Here is an 18355-nt window from a genome sequence, read left to right as displayed (position 1 = left end):
GGAATTATTACCCTATTAGAAATCTATGGATATTCAAATTCACGAGATTTCAGGATTTCCCAGCTTGTTGTGCTTAAAAATACTTTAAACAGGTTGCTCATAGGTTTCTCTTTGACTGATCCATTCAGTTATTTATAAGCGAAATGAAGCAATTGTGCAGATCCTGATACTCCCTTTTATTCATTAAGCACATTCCACTCAAAATTTGTAAACTGTTATTTTCTATCATGGTTCTGTTTTCATGTTCAGGGTGAATGTACGTACATGGGGAGGATAACCACACACACATTTACACAAGAATGGATTATTCAGTGGAGATTAAGTGATTTATGGCCTTAACAAAGCCCCTAGGTAACTTTCCTGGGTGGAACACACATTGGCTAAATTGTCAACACTGGGAAAAGTGTAACCACTTACAACAATAAGCTCCTCAACATAAATAAAACCAAGAAGGAAAGGGATATGTTTGTTCATTTTGGATGGAATGTTTTTAATGAATATATTTGAAGAATGTGAGGCAGTGCCAGCATCTGCATGATTGCTTCACTGTTTAACTGCTTTTTTGCTCCAGCATATCTCAGGATTTAGGGAGGCGAGACTGCAAGCGTGTCTTCGTAATCTATTAACATTTGCTCTGGCCCTGCAACTTGATTAAATGTTATACCTGCATCAGAGGGGACGCACACACATCATAAATACTAGTATGGTAAATAGTGTGTTAAAAGGCAGTTTAACATTTTGTTGATTGTACCTAAATGTGCAGATGTTTTCCTAAGTTTACTTTTTCATTCTTCAATGTATAAGTTCAGTTTTGCTCTTAATTCTTTTGCTTTACTTTTATGGACACTCCCTTTGCTTTTGTTCTGTTTCTTTCAGGTTCTTGATAAATCCTTTTAGGATTCTTTCACATCTCTCTTGCTCTCTGTCTCACCTATTACACCATCCTCACTTGCTTTCTTTCTGCCTTATCTTCATCAATGTTTACCACTTTTCAGGTTCTTGATAAATCCTTTTATGATTCTTTCACATCTCTCTTGCTCTCTGTCTCACCTATTACACCATCCTTACTTGCTTTCTTTCTGCCTTATCTTCATCAATGTTTACCACATTATGCCTATTGCCTACAGGTTGCTGGAGCACTGTCGAAAGCACACTTTCTTATCCAGCCCTGGAGAGGCATTTACCTTCTTGGTCAGTAGCCTACTAGAAAATCTTCTGGACTACAGGACCATAATGCACGATGGGAGCAAGGAGAATCGAATGAGCTGCACTGTCAATGTCCTGGTATGGAATATTTTGCTGGCACATTTTCCTGCAGTATAATGGTACTTACTGTCGGTACAATGTCTGTGAGATGAGGAATGCATCTCAAGGATAAAATAACCTTATTATAGCTTATAAATTGACTGCTTATAAAGGGGACTGTATAGGAAACTGTGAGCTGCTCAGAGCCCATATATTTGCCAGACCAAATAGCTACTATTCATCAAACTACTAAAATTGATTTTAGATTGTGTCAAGCATCCTCTTGATCCGTCTTATGCACATCCTTTTGACTGAATGTTGTGACTTTTTACTGTTACCCAATACAAGGAGCCACCTTTTGACGATTACAAGAGCTACTCTTGATGCTCTCACAAAATACATTTCTTGGTGAGTGTCAGAAGTAACCCTGTGACCTAATCCTAACAGCAATCCCTAGATCCAGTCCCAAGAGCAACAAAGTGATCAACTACAACTAATAACCTATTGCCCTAACCCAAGTATGACCTCTCGACTTGAGCCCCAAATCTGACCTCTTGACCTGCACCTAAGTGTGAACTCTTGATGCTTTACAATAGTGACTTATTGACCCCATCCCTGGAGTTACCTCTTAATGTTTGCCCAGGTGCAACGGCTTTTACCAAGAACAAACGTTTGATCCATTTCCAAGAGTGGGCCTAAGTTCAGTTTCTAGGCATATTGCGAAGAGTGACTTCTTGACCATTTCCCTCGAGCAAACTCTAGGCCTATTCCCCAGAGCAACCTCTCCCTTCTTCCAAGGAGATCCGTCTCAATCTGTACCCTAAAGCGGCATCCTGATTGAATCCAAAGGCAACTTCTTGACACAACCCCGAGTGGCCTTTTGGCATACTCCAATAGAGGTCTCTAAATGCATTTCCAAGAGGGGCCACTTCAAGCATTGCAATAGGCATCTCCAGGCCCAGCGCTAAGAGCAATCTCTGATGCGATCCACAGCGAGACCTTTGGACCCAATTCTATGAGTGACCCTATTCCAAGAGCAGCCTTGAGCTCAGTACTAACAGCGGTCTTATCAATCAATCAATCCCAAGAGCTTGATTCAATTGTAAGAGCAGCCTCTTGACTCGGTCTCAAGGGCAACCTGTTCATCAGTTTCAAAGGCTAACCCTTTAACCTCTTTTCATGAGGGACCTTATCTGGTCCTTGTTTCAAAACTCATTTTAGAGGGCATTTTTGTGATCTATGCTGTGTTTTCCACACTTTAGAATCCATCACTTACTAGTATTGGCATGTGAAAAGCTCTGCTAATCATTGCATTCTTAACTTTGTAGCTCCATATACAGTTTGCTATTTTTCATTATTCCTGATCTAAACTGTCAAATAGCTGTGATACAGATAGATAAGTTTTATCAGGAATGCCCTAGTAGAAATAAACTTAAATTAGTTTCTGAACCCAATTACATAATTTCCAAATGGGCCTAGAGTAGAACTGCAACAAATATTTTCATGTACATTTCAGCAAAACTAAACACAAGAAAGATGAAACAAAAACGCCATATTGATTACAATCTCTAAGACATTGGGTGACTCAAAATCACCTTGGCACATTTAAAAGCCCATCCATATCATTACTGTGCAATACAATCTGTATAATATCCACCTTTTGCTAAGAATACTAAGCAAATGTTTACCTTTCTGTGTTTCATGAAAGAGCAATACTTATTATTTACACCTAATTTACATTCTTGTGATTAACAGTTGTTGATTTCTATTTTTGTAGAATTTCTTTAAAGAAAAGAAGAGAGAGGACATATATATCCGGTAAGAGTTGAGGACTTCCCCATCCCCCCCCCCCCACACAATTTCTCCCAAGAGCTGAAATTGTCAAATTGCAAGAAGAGGTTGCTACTGTCAGTCAAAAAAGAGTCTCTGATATCATTTGTCCCAAATCAGATTTAGTCACAAATAAAACATTCTTATTGAGCAACATTTTGAAGTAATATGTATGTTAGGTTCCTTAAAAATGGCGTCTCAAATTTAAAGTCTCTCAGGGTTGTAACTTAGGTATTTAAGTGGGCCATTTCTGTTTGGACACTAGCTCCAAAAGCATCAGGGAGAGAATATCAGTCATTTTATACATCTATAAGGCCAAAGACGGTGTGCGGCAGAGGGTTGGCATAGTGAACTGTGGTAATAAAATATTACTTTATGTTAAACCGTAGAAATTCACTGAAAAATCGAAAGGTTAAAGTGATAGTATGGTTGGGTATGGTAATAATATCTTAGTTTACATTAAAAACAAAATCTCGAAATTCACTTAAAAAAAGCAAAGGTTATAGTGACGTTATGGATAGATGAAAATGCCAGTTAAAACATTTTAAACTCAAAACACTACTGAAATGCCCAAGTTTTAGTTAACTGAAGTAACTAAAACATACACCCTCGCCAGGCACGGTTTATGACCTCACATAATACATCACTGAAGACATGTACTATGACATCATTGATAATATCACTGATGACCTCTGGAATTACATTGTTGATAACAACACTCTGCATGGCAGGGGCGTGAGATAGAACTACTTCAGTTAACTATAACTGGTCAATTTCAGTGTTTGTTTTTCAATTTAAAATGTTACACTTTAACTGACATTTTCACCTTACTCTAACATTGTTAGCCGTAACACGTACTGGCGATAGCCAGTATGGAGTTATATTTGGGACCAACTTTTCCCATAGACAAAGTGGTTTTTGGTTTGCCAATAGCTTTGGCACAATTGGTCAAATCTCCACGAAATTTTCCAAACTAAGTGGCCTGCTTTGCCAACTTCTGCTTGGCAAGTTTTGGGGTGATTCGTCAAGTGAGGGCCGAGAAGTAGAGGAAGTCCCACAAGGATTTTGAAGAGATATTATGTGTTTTGAGCTGTTTTGTTTGGGTGGCCTGCTGAACCTGCGCCACACTTTTAGTTATTGCCCTATGCCGTCTTGGCACACAGTGTGGTGTTTGTTGTGGGGGGTGTGGCTACTGGGGGGGGACTCCCTATAGATTTCATAAGGGGAAGCCCTTTGGCTAACACAAGTAATAGTTATAAATTGATGACATGGAATATTCGAGGCATGGGTTCTCCGAATAAGCGGCATAAAGTCCTGATGTACTTTAAGAGACGTGGTGTGCATATCGCCCTCCTTCAGGAATCACACCTCACCCTGGTTAAGGCAGACTGTCTCCACTAGATGGCAGGGACAGCTTCACATAACTACTTACTAGGCCTTTGTGATGGGGTCCTGCTCTGGGTGAGGGCGGTAATTCCCTTTGAAACCACTGCAATTGATATAGATAAAGAAGGCTGATATGTCCTGGTGGAGGGACGACTTAGTGAGAGGCCTCTGATGCTGGGCAGTGTTTATGTGCCAAATCATGACCAGACCACATTTCTTCACACCCTTTCTGAATGGCTGGCATGGCTGACGGGGGGTCTATACCTCAGTGGAGCTGATTTGGGGTTCTTGACACTTGCTGGATCGATCAACTCTCCCACTGAGGGGGGCGTTAGGGACTCTTTAGCAGCCAGGATTTCTGAATTCTTTGCTTCCAACTCTGGCATGGCATCGAACCATGGTGTTGAGTGGGAGACATTTAAGGTAGTGATATGGGGGCACTGCTTGGGACAATCAGTGGGTATCCAAGAGACCTTTTGTAGTTGTAGAATGATGTCCATGAGTGAGATAACGAGCTGGGTAGTAGCCGGTGAGTCCTTTCACTATTGCTGGAAGTACATGAACAGTACAATATGACTTTGGAGCAGCTGTGATGCCATGATTACAAAAACTATTTGAACAGTGTGGGACGATTGGGACGGCTCCTTGCCTGGTTGGTATGGGCGGATGGTAGTGGGGCTCCTATTACTCACGGGGGACATTTTGTAGGAACAGTTATTTTCCAGCCAGCACATATAAATGACGCATTCAGGTTGTAATATGTGTCCCTTTATCGATTACCAGAGCTAGAATTTTAAAAAGCATTGGAATCGTTCTTGGAATATCTTCCGCTAGAGTCTCTTCTGCGGGTGGAACTAGAACGATTAGGTCATCCAGTATCAGATGTGGAAGTGAGGGAAGCTATAAAAGACATGGCGATAGGTAAGACACCTTGTGCAGACAGGTTCCCCATGGAGTTTTATAAGGCATTTGTGGGTGATCTGGCACCTAAATTGGTGGAAATGTATGCAGAGGGTTATGAAAAGGGTATCCTCCCTGTAACGACATGAGAGGTGCTAGTAGTGCCCCTGCCTAAGTCTGCATCGCAAAATGTGGCTCTCCCTGATTTCCGGCCCCTCTCCATATTGAACTCTGATTATAAGATTCTCAGTAAGTTATTAGCGTCCAGACTGTTGCCATATTTGCAGGCTGTGATCCATGGGGATCAAAATGGATTTTTAAGGACACATAACACCTCTAACAATTTGCGAAGACTTTATTTATTCTGTACGCCCATGATCTACCATCTGACTCTGCTGCAGCAATTGTGTCAGTGCATCTTGAGAAGGACTTTGTCACAGTGCGCTGGGATTTCCTGGAATCTACTGTGCATCGGATGGGCCTCGGTGCTAAACGAGTGAGATGGGCCAAGCTGCTCTACCCTCACCCAATGGCTTGGGTTAAAACAGGGTGCATAATGTCTGAGGGCTTTGAAGTGTTTAGGGCAACAAAACAGGGTTGTCCCCTGTTGTCCCTCTTATTTGCTTTGGCTGTAGAGCCACTTGCAGAAAGATTTCAAACTGAGGGAATGGATTGGGGAATTAGACAGGATGGCTCTGTGCATTTTATGTCCTTATTTGCAGATGATCTGCTTATTTAACTTCAGAATGGTGCAACAGATATTCTTCGGGCTCTGCGACTCCTGGAGAAGTTTGGTCTGGTCTGGTCTCGGGGTAAATAGGAGTAAGACGTGTGTGTGTCTGGTGGTTGCAAGTTTTGATTGCCCAGTTTCTTGTCCATCTAATATACTCTGGGCTCCGCAAACCTCTAGATATTTGGGTTTCCAGATCTTCCATTATCTGGAGGACCTGTGGTAGGGGAATCATGGGCGTTGGGGGCATTCGATCACTGAATTCCTGTGTGTCTTTTTGGGGTACGCTCAGACTACCAACCATAGCACGTATCACACTTTCTAAAATTATCATGCTCCCTAGACTTCTCTACTTTTTTGGGGAAAATTCCTGGTTCCTGCTTTTGGAGACTTAATGCAGTCCTTTGTGACCCGATGGCGGGCACCGGAGGATTACATTGGCTACCCTCTGTCGCCTCCCACTTGAGGGTGGCATGGGAATCCTGGACTTTGAATTGTACTTTCTGGCAGCTCAACTACAGTGGATCGCGAGATGGAGAAGGCCTAGCGGATCTAGATATGGTGGGCAATGAACCAGGGATTCCTCCTGGCAAAACTGTTACGTCTGGCAATCTGGATTCAACACCTGGGCATCCTTTTGTCTACTGCTCTGAAATGCTGGCAATATGGGCTGCCACGCAGTGGTATGGTGTCCCCATATGCCTCTTCACTTCCATTGGTGGGAGTCCCTTATGGCGAACCATTGTCTTTCTTTAGTTCATGGCTATGGACTCCTGGATGAAGGTAGGTGTGATGACCCTAGGAGACTGTTTCCATGAATGCTTTAATTCCCTTTGGTGGACTGGTGGAACAGTGAGGCCTGCCAGTAGGACAATTAATTACTTATGAAGCCCCTACTTGTGTTATACAGAATTTGTGGGGAGATGCAAGATTGAAACCTCCGATGCATGCAGTCCTTCAGTTACTTCTGACCCTGGGATTGGGATCTCATTTGGTCTTGTGGTTTGATAGGGTCCTAAATAGGCTGTTAACGAAACCTTTAGGTGATCTCTGGGCTCGTTGGTCTGCTAATTTTGGGAGGGATATGACAGATGCTGAATGGGGCAGGTGTATCCACAGAAGGTTTCTCGCAGCACACATCTTAAATACATTGAAATGTAATTATATCCATAGGACATAATGGATATAATTATATACATTATATATTGACAGGATCCATTCAATATATGGAGGAGAGCCAAAGGGTTGCCCTTGCTGTGAAACTTTAGGAGCAGAATTTGGATACATGACCTTGGGGTGTCCTGGACTTGTAGGATTCTGGAGGGAGGTAATTGTGTGTCTAGATCTGATGTGTTTGGTAGATCAGAATGTGAAACTACGCATCTTTCAGAACCAGCACGACATGAAGGAACCTTTTGAAAGTGTTATGAGAGGATGAACCTGCTCAATGGCCGGAGGCCAAGGTTCAACTGGACGGAGCCATACTTTTTGGGGATCAGGAAGTACAGGGAGTACACCTCTGTCATGCTTTGGGGTGGCAGCGCTTGTTCAAGTGTGCACATTGTGGGGAGTGCTTGAACCACTTCTTACAGAAGGTGAAGGTGGTCTGAACTGAGAATGTGGCAGCAGGGTGGAATGATGAGAAGGATTGTGTGGAATTTAAGGTAGTACTTTTCCTGCACGATGGAGGAGAGCCACTGATCGGAGGTGATATCGCTCCACTGAGCAAAGAAGAGCCTCAGTCTTTCCCTTGTAGGTGTGATGTGATCACGGAAAGGGATGTTGTGTCACTGCTTCCTAGCAGACGTGCCCCTTGTTTTCGCACCATCGCTGGTTTGCTGCCTATAAAAGGCGGACATGGGTTTGGGGGACTGTAGGGCCCCCATGGACTTGGTTATGTCCATATACATTTTTATTTTTTCAAGCATCTGTCGACATGGGGGACAAATAGATGCTCCCCATCAAAAGGGATGTTCAATAGCTGCTGTTGCATTTTGGGTCTAAACCTGGACTACGGAAACGTCCTCTACGCAGGAGCCTCGGCCAAACTCCAGAAACGACTACAACACATACAGAAAGCCTCTGCACGCTTGATCCTCGAAATCCCTCACCACAGCCACATCACACCCCACCTGAGAGACCTGCACTGGCTTCCTGTCAACAAGAGGATCACCTTCACGCTCCTCACCCAGGCACACAAGGCACTCCACACACCGGACCAGCATACGACTCACCTTCTATACCTCGAACCGCCAGCTCCGCTCCGCTGACCTCGCCACTGTCCCCCGCATCCGAAGAGCGACCACCGGCGGCAGATCGTTCTCCCACCTCGCCGCCAAATCCTGGAACACCCTCCCCATCATCCTACGACAATCCCAGGACCTACTAACCTTCAGGAGGCTACTCAAGACCTGGCTATTCGAGCAGTAGCAGCACCCCTCCCCCCCTCCCCCCCCCCAGTACCTTGAGACCCTCGCGGGTGAGTAGCGCGTTCTACAAGATTGATTGATTGATTGAACCCTGACACACTTAGTGAGGCGTGCATGCAGAGGAGCATGCAGGTGTTAATGCCTCTTGAACAGAATCTGTTGTGCCAAGAGTGCATCTAATGTTTGAATCAATGATGGATTTCCCCTCAGCCAACAACTTCTGTTTGAGTTTTCAATGGGCTCTCTGAGGTGCTTAACCAACTCCTTAATTTTCTCCCAGTGGTAGTAGTCAAACCTGGGAAGCAACCAACTGAGTTTACAATGTGCCAATGGGTGGCTACTCCAAGCCTTACTCGCTTCCCAACCATGTCAGTACACTTGGATTCCCTATCAGGTGGAGGGGCATTCCCTCTAGCTTGCGTAGAGGCCCTTTTGTGGGCAGTGTGTACAACCAGGGATTCTGGGGCAACCTTCCCACCAATGTAAGCCAGGTGATCAGGAGCGTGCTCATACTTTTTTGAACGCTAGGAGTGACCACTCGCCTTTACGGGCTCTGTGAAGTTGTTGGAGGCTGACCTCAGCGTTCCATACAGCATGGGAAGGTAATGAGTAGTGTGTTCTTTCTTGGAAAGGGTTTCAACCAAGACATTGTACTCACCCTGCACTGTGTGCACCTTCCCCTGATAGTGTTGTGCTGCCCTCTGTATTATCAAGTGGTATGCGGAAGTGTCATCGTTGAGAAGGGGTTGACAGAGTAAGGTTCAAGGTGGGAGTCGTCTTGGAGGTCTACTACATAGACATACTCCTCTCCTTCGTACCACCTTCACTGTGTATGAGTGTAGTAGTGTGGGTGTAGTGGTGACAAATGGAGGTAGGGTGGGAACAATGTTGAGCTTGTGGCCGGGTCCCCAACTCTTTCAGGGGTGGGAGGTCTCGATGGATCGAAGATTGGCTCTTCTCTAAAAGTCACCATTGTTTTTTTGGTCTCTGTCAAGTCCTGGGGATAGAGACCTATAAAGGATTTTGGCCATGTCTGGATGAACAGTTTATTACATTTCACATTCAGACCCTCTGAGAGCTTCTCAAAGATCATCCCCTCTGTAGTATCTGACTTCAGCGTCAAGGTGCATTTTTGAACAGGCTTCAATGCCAGTGTTGAAGAAGCTTTTGTCTTCAATTTTGGCTCTGAGTGCGGACTTTGGATGCTTGGGGTCAAGGCAGCTTTGAAATGCGTCTTAGTTTGGTGCCTATATGCGGAGTCTTTAATGCATCGACCCAGACTCTTGAGCCCAGGGCATCCCAGTTGGAAGAGTAAAATACGAAGGTCTTTGCCTGTTCCAGTAGCTCAATGTGGAGCTTGAAGCCTAGCTCTGCCTCTTTTGCAAGGCGTTTTAAGATCCAAGAGGCACTGCTGAAGCACGTGGTGCCATCTTGGTCTTCGGGCCAGAGACCTACTTATGTCTTACTGCAGGCATGAGGAACTGCCTGTATGGCGTTGGCGCCGTCAGAGAGGATGGCCTCTGGGCTTTCCTCTGTTTGGTCTGCAGCAATGCCAGAGGGTCTGGCTACCTTTTCTTTGATGCAAGTCCTGCGTTCCGCTCAGAAAATGTTCAGCATCTCACACAATGCCTGCCTCTACATCTTATGTTAAGCTCATCGTCTTTTCCTTCAGTTGTTTTTTCTTTTTTATTCATAACTCAAATTCCAGCAAGCTTCACAAAAGGTCTTTTAGTGATCCGGCAAGAAACGGAGATTACAAACCCTGTGCTGGTCACTACCAGGGTATTTGATGTTATACTTTGAGCAGAACTGGAGCGGTATTCATTCAGTGCCTCTGCTTTACAGATGCCTACCTCTTGTGGGCCAGCAATGAGTCAGGACTCACTCACTCCCTCCACACAGGCATGACCCATCAGCAGGCCTAGCATGTTACTAAAGCTTTCACCCATTAGCAGTAAAGAGACTATAGAAAAGGTATCAATGATGTCATTAAATAAGTCATGAGTGATGTAATATGTGAGGTCATAAGCAGTGAATTTCAATGCTTTTTGTTTTAAATCACTGATTTTTACATTATTACAAGGCCTAACCATAAAGAGACTTTAACTACCTTATCTAATTATGAAGTAACTTTAACCAGTGTTGTTCTCAGCGAGTTTGAGCTTTTAACATTTTTTTTTTTTAAATTAAGATATTATTATTAATGTGACTTTAAACTTTTTCTTTTTAGTGATTCCCTTGGGTTTTATGATCATATTTACCCAACTCCCTGACTGAGCATACTTTTTGAATGAGCTTAGTTGAGGGTTGGAAGCAGCATCTGGCCCATCGCCGTGGATGGCCAAGCCCTGCGTGACCAAAGGCCACGTGGGGTATGCTGTTGATCCCAGCGGCCAACCCTTTTCACACACTGGTATGTGCAGCATGGTGTTGGGGATCCAGGACATGTTTTTCAAAACATTATTTTCCAGTCCTTCAGTACTCGCGAGGTACTCCTGTAGGAGTACACAGGTGGGGCTGTACTGGGTCTCCCAGGCCCCTGCTGGGTACAGCAGGACCTATGGTACAATTTGTTATTTTGACCAAAGGCGTGGTCCCTCTGGAAGTCCCCTACAAGGGCCAGGGGGTCAGGGTACCCCTTTCCTGCACCCTTATATGTTATTTTGTAAACAAACTCAGGACACAGTACCCGTGTCATGAAACAGCAGCCACAACATTTTTCTTCAAGTTGGTGCCAGCGAATCAGATCGCTCGGTACTGAAGGACCGCTGCAGTCCCAAGAAACCGAGGAGGTTTATGGGGGGGGGGGAGGGGGTTGGGGGGGGGCGGGGGAGTATTTCGGCCAATCAGAAAGCTCTTTTTTTTTTCTTCATCTGCTGTCCCTTGGGAGTTCCGTGGTACTCCAGCAAGACCATCCAGAGATCTCTATTTTTTTTAACCTGAATTTCTCAAAAACTGCTGAATGGATGTATACCAAATCACAAAAACCATGTCAAAGGAGCAAAGATCAAGTTTTCACTAAACATGTTATCTTTGTATCACAGTCTAAAATTCCTACGGGAAACTCTATAAGGAAAACACATTTTGGAATGCCCCCTTTTTCTCAGCCCCCACTTGACAGATGACCCAAAACCTTTCTGACTGAGGTGGATGAACATTTTATGAAGATTCGCCAAATTGCACCAAAGTTAAACACAAAAAACAAAATGCTCTTCTTATGGAAAGTCTGACCTAATATATATTGCACAGTGTACAATAGCGTAAAACTATGAGTCTGTTTTCACCTTCTATTATTTTGTAGTTCTACACGTGGCACGTAGAAACCACACAAAAAAGTTTTAAAATGGCCGCTTTTAAAACTTTATTATCGGTGAACAAGGAGCAGGATGCTCCGAAACGCGTACGATTGAGCCCAAATAAAATATTTTTATACCACCGCACAAGGCGTCGTCATCCTTTGGCTTGGAAGGAAAGTGTGCATGATTTAACGGACCTGCTCCTGGGGGCCGAACAGACGACGCGACTCACGTTCAGGAGGCGGCGATTTCAGCCCAATGGAAAGTGTGGAGGAATTGTTTTATCTCTCCTCCCACCCGGTCTGAAGCCAGGCTGATCAGCTGGAGAATTGTCATGGGGCAGCAGCGCTGAAGTGTTGAGCAATGCCTGGTGAGTCGAAGGAGCCGCGGAAGTCGCTCTGACATTCCGGTAATTCTGCACCCATTTATACAGTGGGGAAGCGAGTATAGCATCTTTGCCTGTATATTTGGATTACACAGCAGGAAGCGGTTGTGGTGCTCAGCGGAATCTCCTCTGAGGGAATCAAGATAATGTCGGCCTCAGAAGTAAGAGAGCGGGAAGAGGCAGCTCTTTTAATTTTTGATGATGAATTTACGAGCTCAGCAAACACTTCTGGGCAGGAGAATTCAGCTAGTAAAACAACTGATTTGGGGGCACGATTAAAACACCTGGAGAAGTTACAGCGTGTTGAATTGTCAAAATGGTGGTAATCTTAGTCCCTGCAACGTTATTTGGAAGTGCAATGAGTCCCAGGAGGGCTATGCATTATGGTAACTCCCAGTTATGAGGAACCGAATCCAGAGATTTTGCGAGAATGGGCGGCCAACAATGACGACGCCTCGCGCAGGATGCTGGCAATTCTCATAAAATATGCAGATATCGACAGACCGCGTATTCTGGAGGAAATTGATACCCTGCTGGTAATATTGAGTAAAGAACCGGATCAAGAGACAATAACCAAGTTTAAATCAGAAATGAAAGAGAGGCTGCGCAAATTGGAAATTGCAATCAAGGAAAGAAAAGCGCAGAAGTTTCTGAGAGATAAACAAGACTATGGCAGAGGTCAAATCTATACTTTTGCAAAGAAGTTTGACACAATCCGGAAACAATGCATAACGAAAGCTACTAAATCTTTGCAAGAAACACACTCAGGACAAAGTAGTCTTCAGAGTTCAGAAATAGATACTGACATTGAAGAAGATCTTAGTGTCAGTCTTAATAAACCAGTTCCAACAGTCTTAGACTAATTTGTTTTTTTACAAGAGAGACGATTCAATTTAAGAACAAGGCAACCAACACAGACACCAAATCCTGCAAGAGGAAGAGGCAGAGGTGCAAGAGGCAGAAAGGTGCCAACCAGAGAAGAGGGGCAATTGAAAAGGAGAGAAACCAAGTAATAGAGGAGAGTAACGAAGCCTCTATTGTCAACCTTACCAATGTGACCCTGACTAATCAAGAACAAATCCTAAAATTGGGACTATCATTCTGCCCAGAGGCAGATCTGGATTACGTGCAGACAAGAAAAGATCTCCAAGTTCAAACGGATGCTCAAATTGAAAAAAACATTTTCTCATGAACACGTCTCCTAGGCAGTTAGGTACACTTCAGACCGACACAGTTCAAGAAGGGTTTTTGACTGTGGATGATATGAACCTGATGCTAGAACTAAGAGAGCTGGACATTGAAAATCAGGCAGATGTAACTAGCGGGATGCAATATCATTGGCTCAAGAGCAAAGCATCGACATTGGAGGAGAAGCACCAACAAGCTTTAGACCTAATGTAAGGTTTATCCCAATGACAGCAAGGGACGTTACTGATGTTTACAATGACTTGATAATCAATGAAATGAAAAATCTATGTACTCACATCAGCAAAGAAAAAATAAAAATAAAAATTCACTAAACGAGCAGAAACAAAAAGCTTACTATGATTTGACTAAGAAATTAAGTGGCAATGACAATTGCATAGTGAGAAATGATGACAAGGGGGGCAATGTTGTCCTCTGGGACACACAAAAATACTTAACAGAGGCATATAAACAACTGAATAACAAAATGTGTTATACTAAAGTTAAAGAAAAGGGTATGTTTTTATGCCATCAAAGCTACAATGCTGAGTTAAAGAGTTGGTATGATCAAGGCCTCCTGAATCATGATGAGTATGTGTTCTTAAAAATTGACAAACCAGTGACACCTGTATTTTACTTCCAATTCCTAAAATTCACAAAGACGCAGTAAATCCCCCAGGGTGCCCAATTATTTCGGCTATAGGGAGCGCATATGAGAATACATCAAAATAAGTGGATTCGTTTTTGTGTAATCTAGTACAGTCACTCCCCTCAAATATACAAGATTCAGGTGACTTTCTGAGGCGAATTTACAATCTTCCTTGGGAGGATGACTATTTTTTTATCACAATTGACGTGTCCACATTATATGCCAGCATTAGGCACACAGATGGCCTTAAAGCCATTAAACACTTCTTGGGAGCCAGACCAATACGACTGTGGGCACATACAGAAATGATCTTGAGGATGGTGGAAGTATGCTAAACAAGCAATTTCTTCCTATTCGAAGAAGACCTTTATCATCAGGTATGTGGTACTGCAATGGGCACCTGCTTCGCCCAAGCTATGCTAATTTGCATATGGGCAGGTGGGAGGAGCAGGTGATCCGGAAGTAGTATCAGGTAGAATGGGAAGAGCATATTATGCACTGGAGTCGTTACATTGACGACTTATTTTTGGTGTGGAAGGGCACAGAGGAGCAAGTAAAGACTTTTGTCAGTAAGATTCAAAAGAACAAGTTAAATTTGAGCTTCACTAGCGATATTATCAAGAATAGCGTCAACTTTCTTGACCTTCCAGTGTATAACAATGAAGGAAAGATAGCAACCAAACTATACAGGAAACCTTCCTCTGGTAATACGTTGCTTCATGCAACCAGTTTCCATCCTACCAACCTAAAAATAAGCATTCCGTTTGGTGAATACTTGAACAAAACGGAATTGCAGTAATGAGGAGGAAACCAAATTAGAGTTCACCCGTCTCAAGAAAAGATTTCAAAGTAGAGGATACCCTGATAAATGGATAAATGAGGCAATAGGCAAAGTGTCAAAAAGAGAGAGGAAATACTGTTCGAAAAAATAAGAAGAAAAAAAGATCAGAAGACAAAGGTAACCAGTGTTTTAAGATACCTAAATACAGTGTCCAACAAGATAAACTAAGAGGCATTTTAAACAAACACGGGCACGTAATCAAGAATGACCCTGTTCTAGGAAAAGTGGTGCCACGGAAACAACAAGTGACCTTTAGGCGTGCAAAATCATTTAAACAGATTTTAATAAGGAACACCCTGAAACAACAGCAACCTAAGAAAACCTGGTTAAGTAGAAACAAGGGTTTCTAAAATGTTCTAAATGTAAGGCATGCCTTCATCGAATTAATACTACGCAATACAAACTGGGACTGTCTAGCACAATGAGAAAATAAAGGGTAAATTCAACTGCAAAGACGGAGTTTGCTGTTAACGTGCTGCAGTGCCCATGTGGCCTGCGGTACATAGGCAGCACAATCCTGGAAGTTCATAAAAGAACTTTGCAGCAGTTGCGGGTCATTAAGAATGGCGATCGCACTTATACAGTTGCGCACCATTTCGAAAAATGTTATGGTAAAGACAGCAAAGGTCTCACATACTATGTGATAGACACAGTGGCAGTTGACAAACTGGGTGGGAACAGGGATTCAGAAGCTTAGGAAACTTGAGTCCCGTTACATAATCGAATTGAATTCCAAGTACCCAGAAGGTCTGAATGTAGAAGAAGACTTGTACACTCATTTGTAAATATGTAATTATGGATTTCTGTCTCATGAGTCTTTGTAGAAAAAGAAGATGAGGTTCTTGTGTTTTTATATTTTGGTAATAGGGGATAAAGTTTTTTTTTGTTTTTTAACAGACCGGAAAGTTTTGAAGCAAAATTCCCAGTGACCCTCTGGGGCAGGGAGTGTGCACCATGGGTTCCTTTTGATTGTTAGATGATAGAGATAGTCCCATGGGGCTTGATTTTGAGAGGTTCACAGAATAGAATAGTGACACAATGGCCTACTTGGGTGAGATTTTGTGGAAGCAACATTGATTGGGTGCTGATACTAATTCGGTGAACATGTTTTCTAATTGCACATTTTGTGTAAATATTATATTGTATGAATTTTTATTATCATGAATTTGTACTGTAATAGAAAACAGTCAGTAATGAATTATACAAACGGGACCAAGTGATTTGGTAACTAGAGACGATTATTGTTGTAAAGTCTGTACATTTCGACATAAGATCAATTGGGAGCAAAGCGTAAAACTGCGAGTCTGTTTTCACATTCTATTATTTTGTAGTTCAGCACATGGCACGTAGAAACCAATCAATTTTTTTTTTAAATGGCCGCTTTTAAAACTTTATTATCAGTGAGCAAGGAGCAGGACGCTCAAACACGTACGATTGAGGCCAAATAAAATATTTTTATAGCACCACACAAGGCATCATCATCCTTTGGCTTGGAAGGAAACTGTGCACGATTTAACGGACCTGCTCCTGGGGGGTGCGAACAGACGATGCGACTCGCTTTCAGGAGGCAGCGATTTCAGCCCAAAGGAAAGCGTGGAGGGGAAAATATGTGTATATATATATATATATATATATGTATATGTGTGTGTGTGTGTGGGGGTATATATGTGTGTGTATGTGTGTGTGTGTGTATATATATATGTGTGTTTGTGTGTGTGTATATATATGTTTGTGTATATATATGTGTGTGTGTATATATATATATATGTGTGTGTGTATATATGTGTATATATATATATATATGTTCACTGAAAAAAGCTAAGGTTTCAGGGACATTATAGTTAGGTTCACGTTTTACCCACACAAAACCATAGAAATTCAGCAGTTATATTTATACTTCATGTTAAGCAACTAAACTTTTGGTGTAAAGTTACTTAACAGCACAAGTTCTAGTTTCTTTAGATAAATATAGCAACATGAATAACTATAACTGCTGAATTTCTATGGTTTTGTGTGGGTAAAACGTAAACCTAACTATAACGTCCCTGTAACCTTTCTGTTTTTCAGTGAATTTGTATTGTTTTTTAACATAAAGTAATATATAATTTGTTCTGTGGAGGATTCGTGTCCCTAGATATACAAAGTTTTATTTCTCTAATAACTCCAAAACTACTGAAAATGGCTTTCCAGGACCAAGAGCTAGCTTTCTGCCAAATTTAGTGTAAATCCGTTCAGTGGTACGGCCTGTAGCAGAGTCTAAAAATTGCAAAATCCCCATAGACATTACACTTATTTAACACTTTTTTTATTGGCATTTAAAAACATATTACAATGCAGTAAAGAATAAACTTTCTTGGATTACAGTTATTAGTAATACAGTTCAAAATAAGTACTGAATTACTTTTTTAGATCTACAGTTATATTCCCACACTCAACCAGCAAACATGCCATGGTTGGGGTTCTTTCTGGAGCTCTAAATGCCATATGATAATATTAATACACATTTAAAATATACATATTAAAATGTAAGCATTAACTGTGTCAAAGTCTTATTATAGGATGTCTGGACAACAATAATTGCTACGGTCCGGGGAGTGACAGGAAAATAGGGGGCTGGGGTAGGTAATCCATTCTATCTACAGTAGCATCTATGCACTACGACCAGGTCTCCGTCCCACAGCCTACCCTTCCTCAATGTCAACTGTTCACTCATCCACAGGGGACTCACATTTATCAACCACTTTACTCCATAGAAGAGCCATAAGTATGCGACGTACACCCCTAGCTTCCTCCTTCTAAAGTGCTTTTTCTTCAGCCAGTGTCCAGCGACTAACATCAGACACTCATGTCATCACAATAGGTCCCCAGGGTGATTTCCAGGCCATGGCCATACAACACCTGGCCTAAGCCAGTGCCAAGTCCACAAATCTATTTCTCACCTTCTTGTGGCCTGACCTACAGAAGAGACCAAGACAACAAACAGCAGGTCTATTAGTGAGTGAGCTAGAAGCGGTCAACCCAGAACTGTGACTGGGCATGAGTGTCTGAAAAGTTTCAGCGCTCCGTCCATCATCACCTTGTGTTTGCTTTGTTTGCCCTAAGTTGGCAGGGTATGTCCAGACGTTGGACCCTTGCTCACTTTGCCACTGGATTCAAGCTAGTCTGACTGATGAGGGCTGTTAGCCCGAAACCGGTCCCAGGATGCTTGTTTCCGGTCCAGGGAAGACCTGGCTTGGCAGTTTGGGCTGGACTGTTCCCATGAGGCACAGGGTCAAGACTGATTTGCATATAGCTGTCTAAATTGGGAGGCGAAGTGAGCTAAAGAAAGAAAGATGATGGATTCAAACCAGATCTGTGACTGGGGGTGAGTGTCTGAAGAGTTTCAGCGATCCGTCCATCATCTCCTTGTGTTTGCTTTGTATTATTAATAGTTGGCATAAATCAGGTTGTGTGACTCACAGTTTGCTTCGGGCTAGATG

The 18355-nt window shown here is 42.7% G+C and overlaps 1 protein-coding gene across 1 annotated transcript in view; it reads left to right on the top strand.

Annotated features, from left to right (window-relative positions):
* DOCK5 (dedicator of cytokinesis 5) overlaps positions 1-18355 on the top strand; it is a 923455-nt gene that overhangs the window by 646906 nt on the left and 258194 nt on the right. The window contains exons 35-36 of the mRNA XM_085632878.1: positions 1128-1284; positions 3023-3063. Coding sequence (XP_085489004.1) covers positions 1128-1284; positions 3023-3063 — 198 coding nt within the window. The remainder of the gene's footprint in view (positions 1-1127; positions 1285-3022; positions 3064-18355) is intronic.

The sequence above is a fragment of the Triturus cristatus genome, chromosome 11, assembly GCF_964204655.1.
Source record: "Triturus cristatus chromosome 11, aTriCri1.1, whole genome shotgun sequence".
NCBI classification, from domain to species: domain Eukaryota; kingdom Metazoa; phylum Chordata; class Amphibia; order Caudata; family Salamandridae; genus Triturus; species Triturus cristatus.
This window is presented reverse-complemented; position numbering and strand designations above follow the sequence as displayed.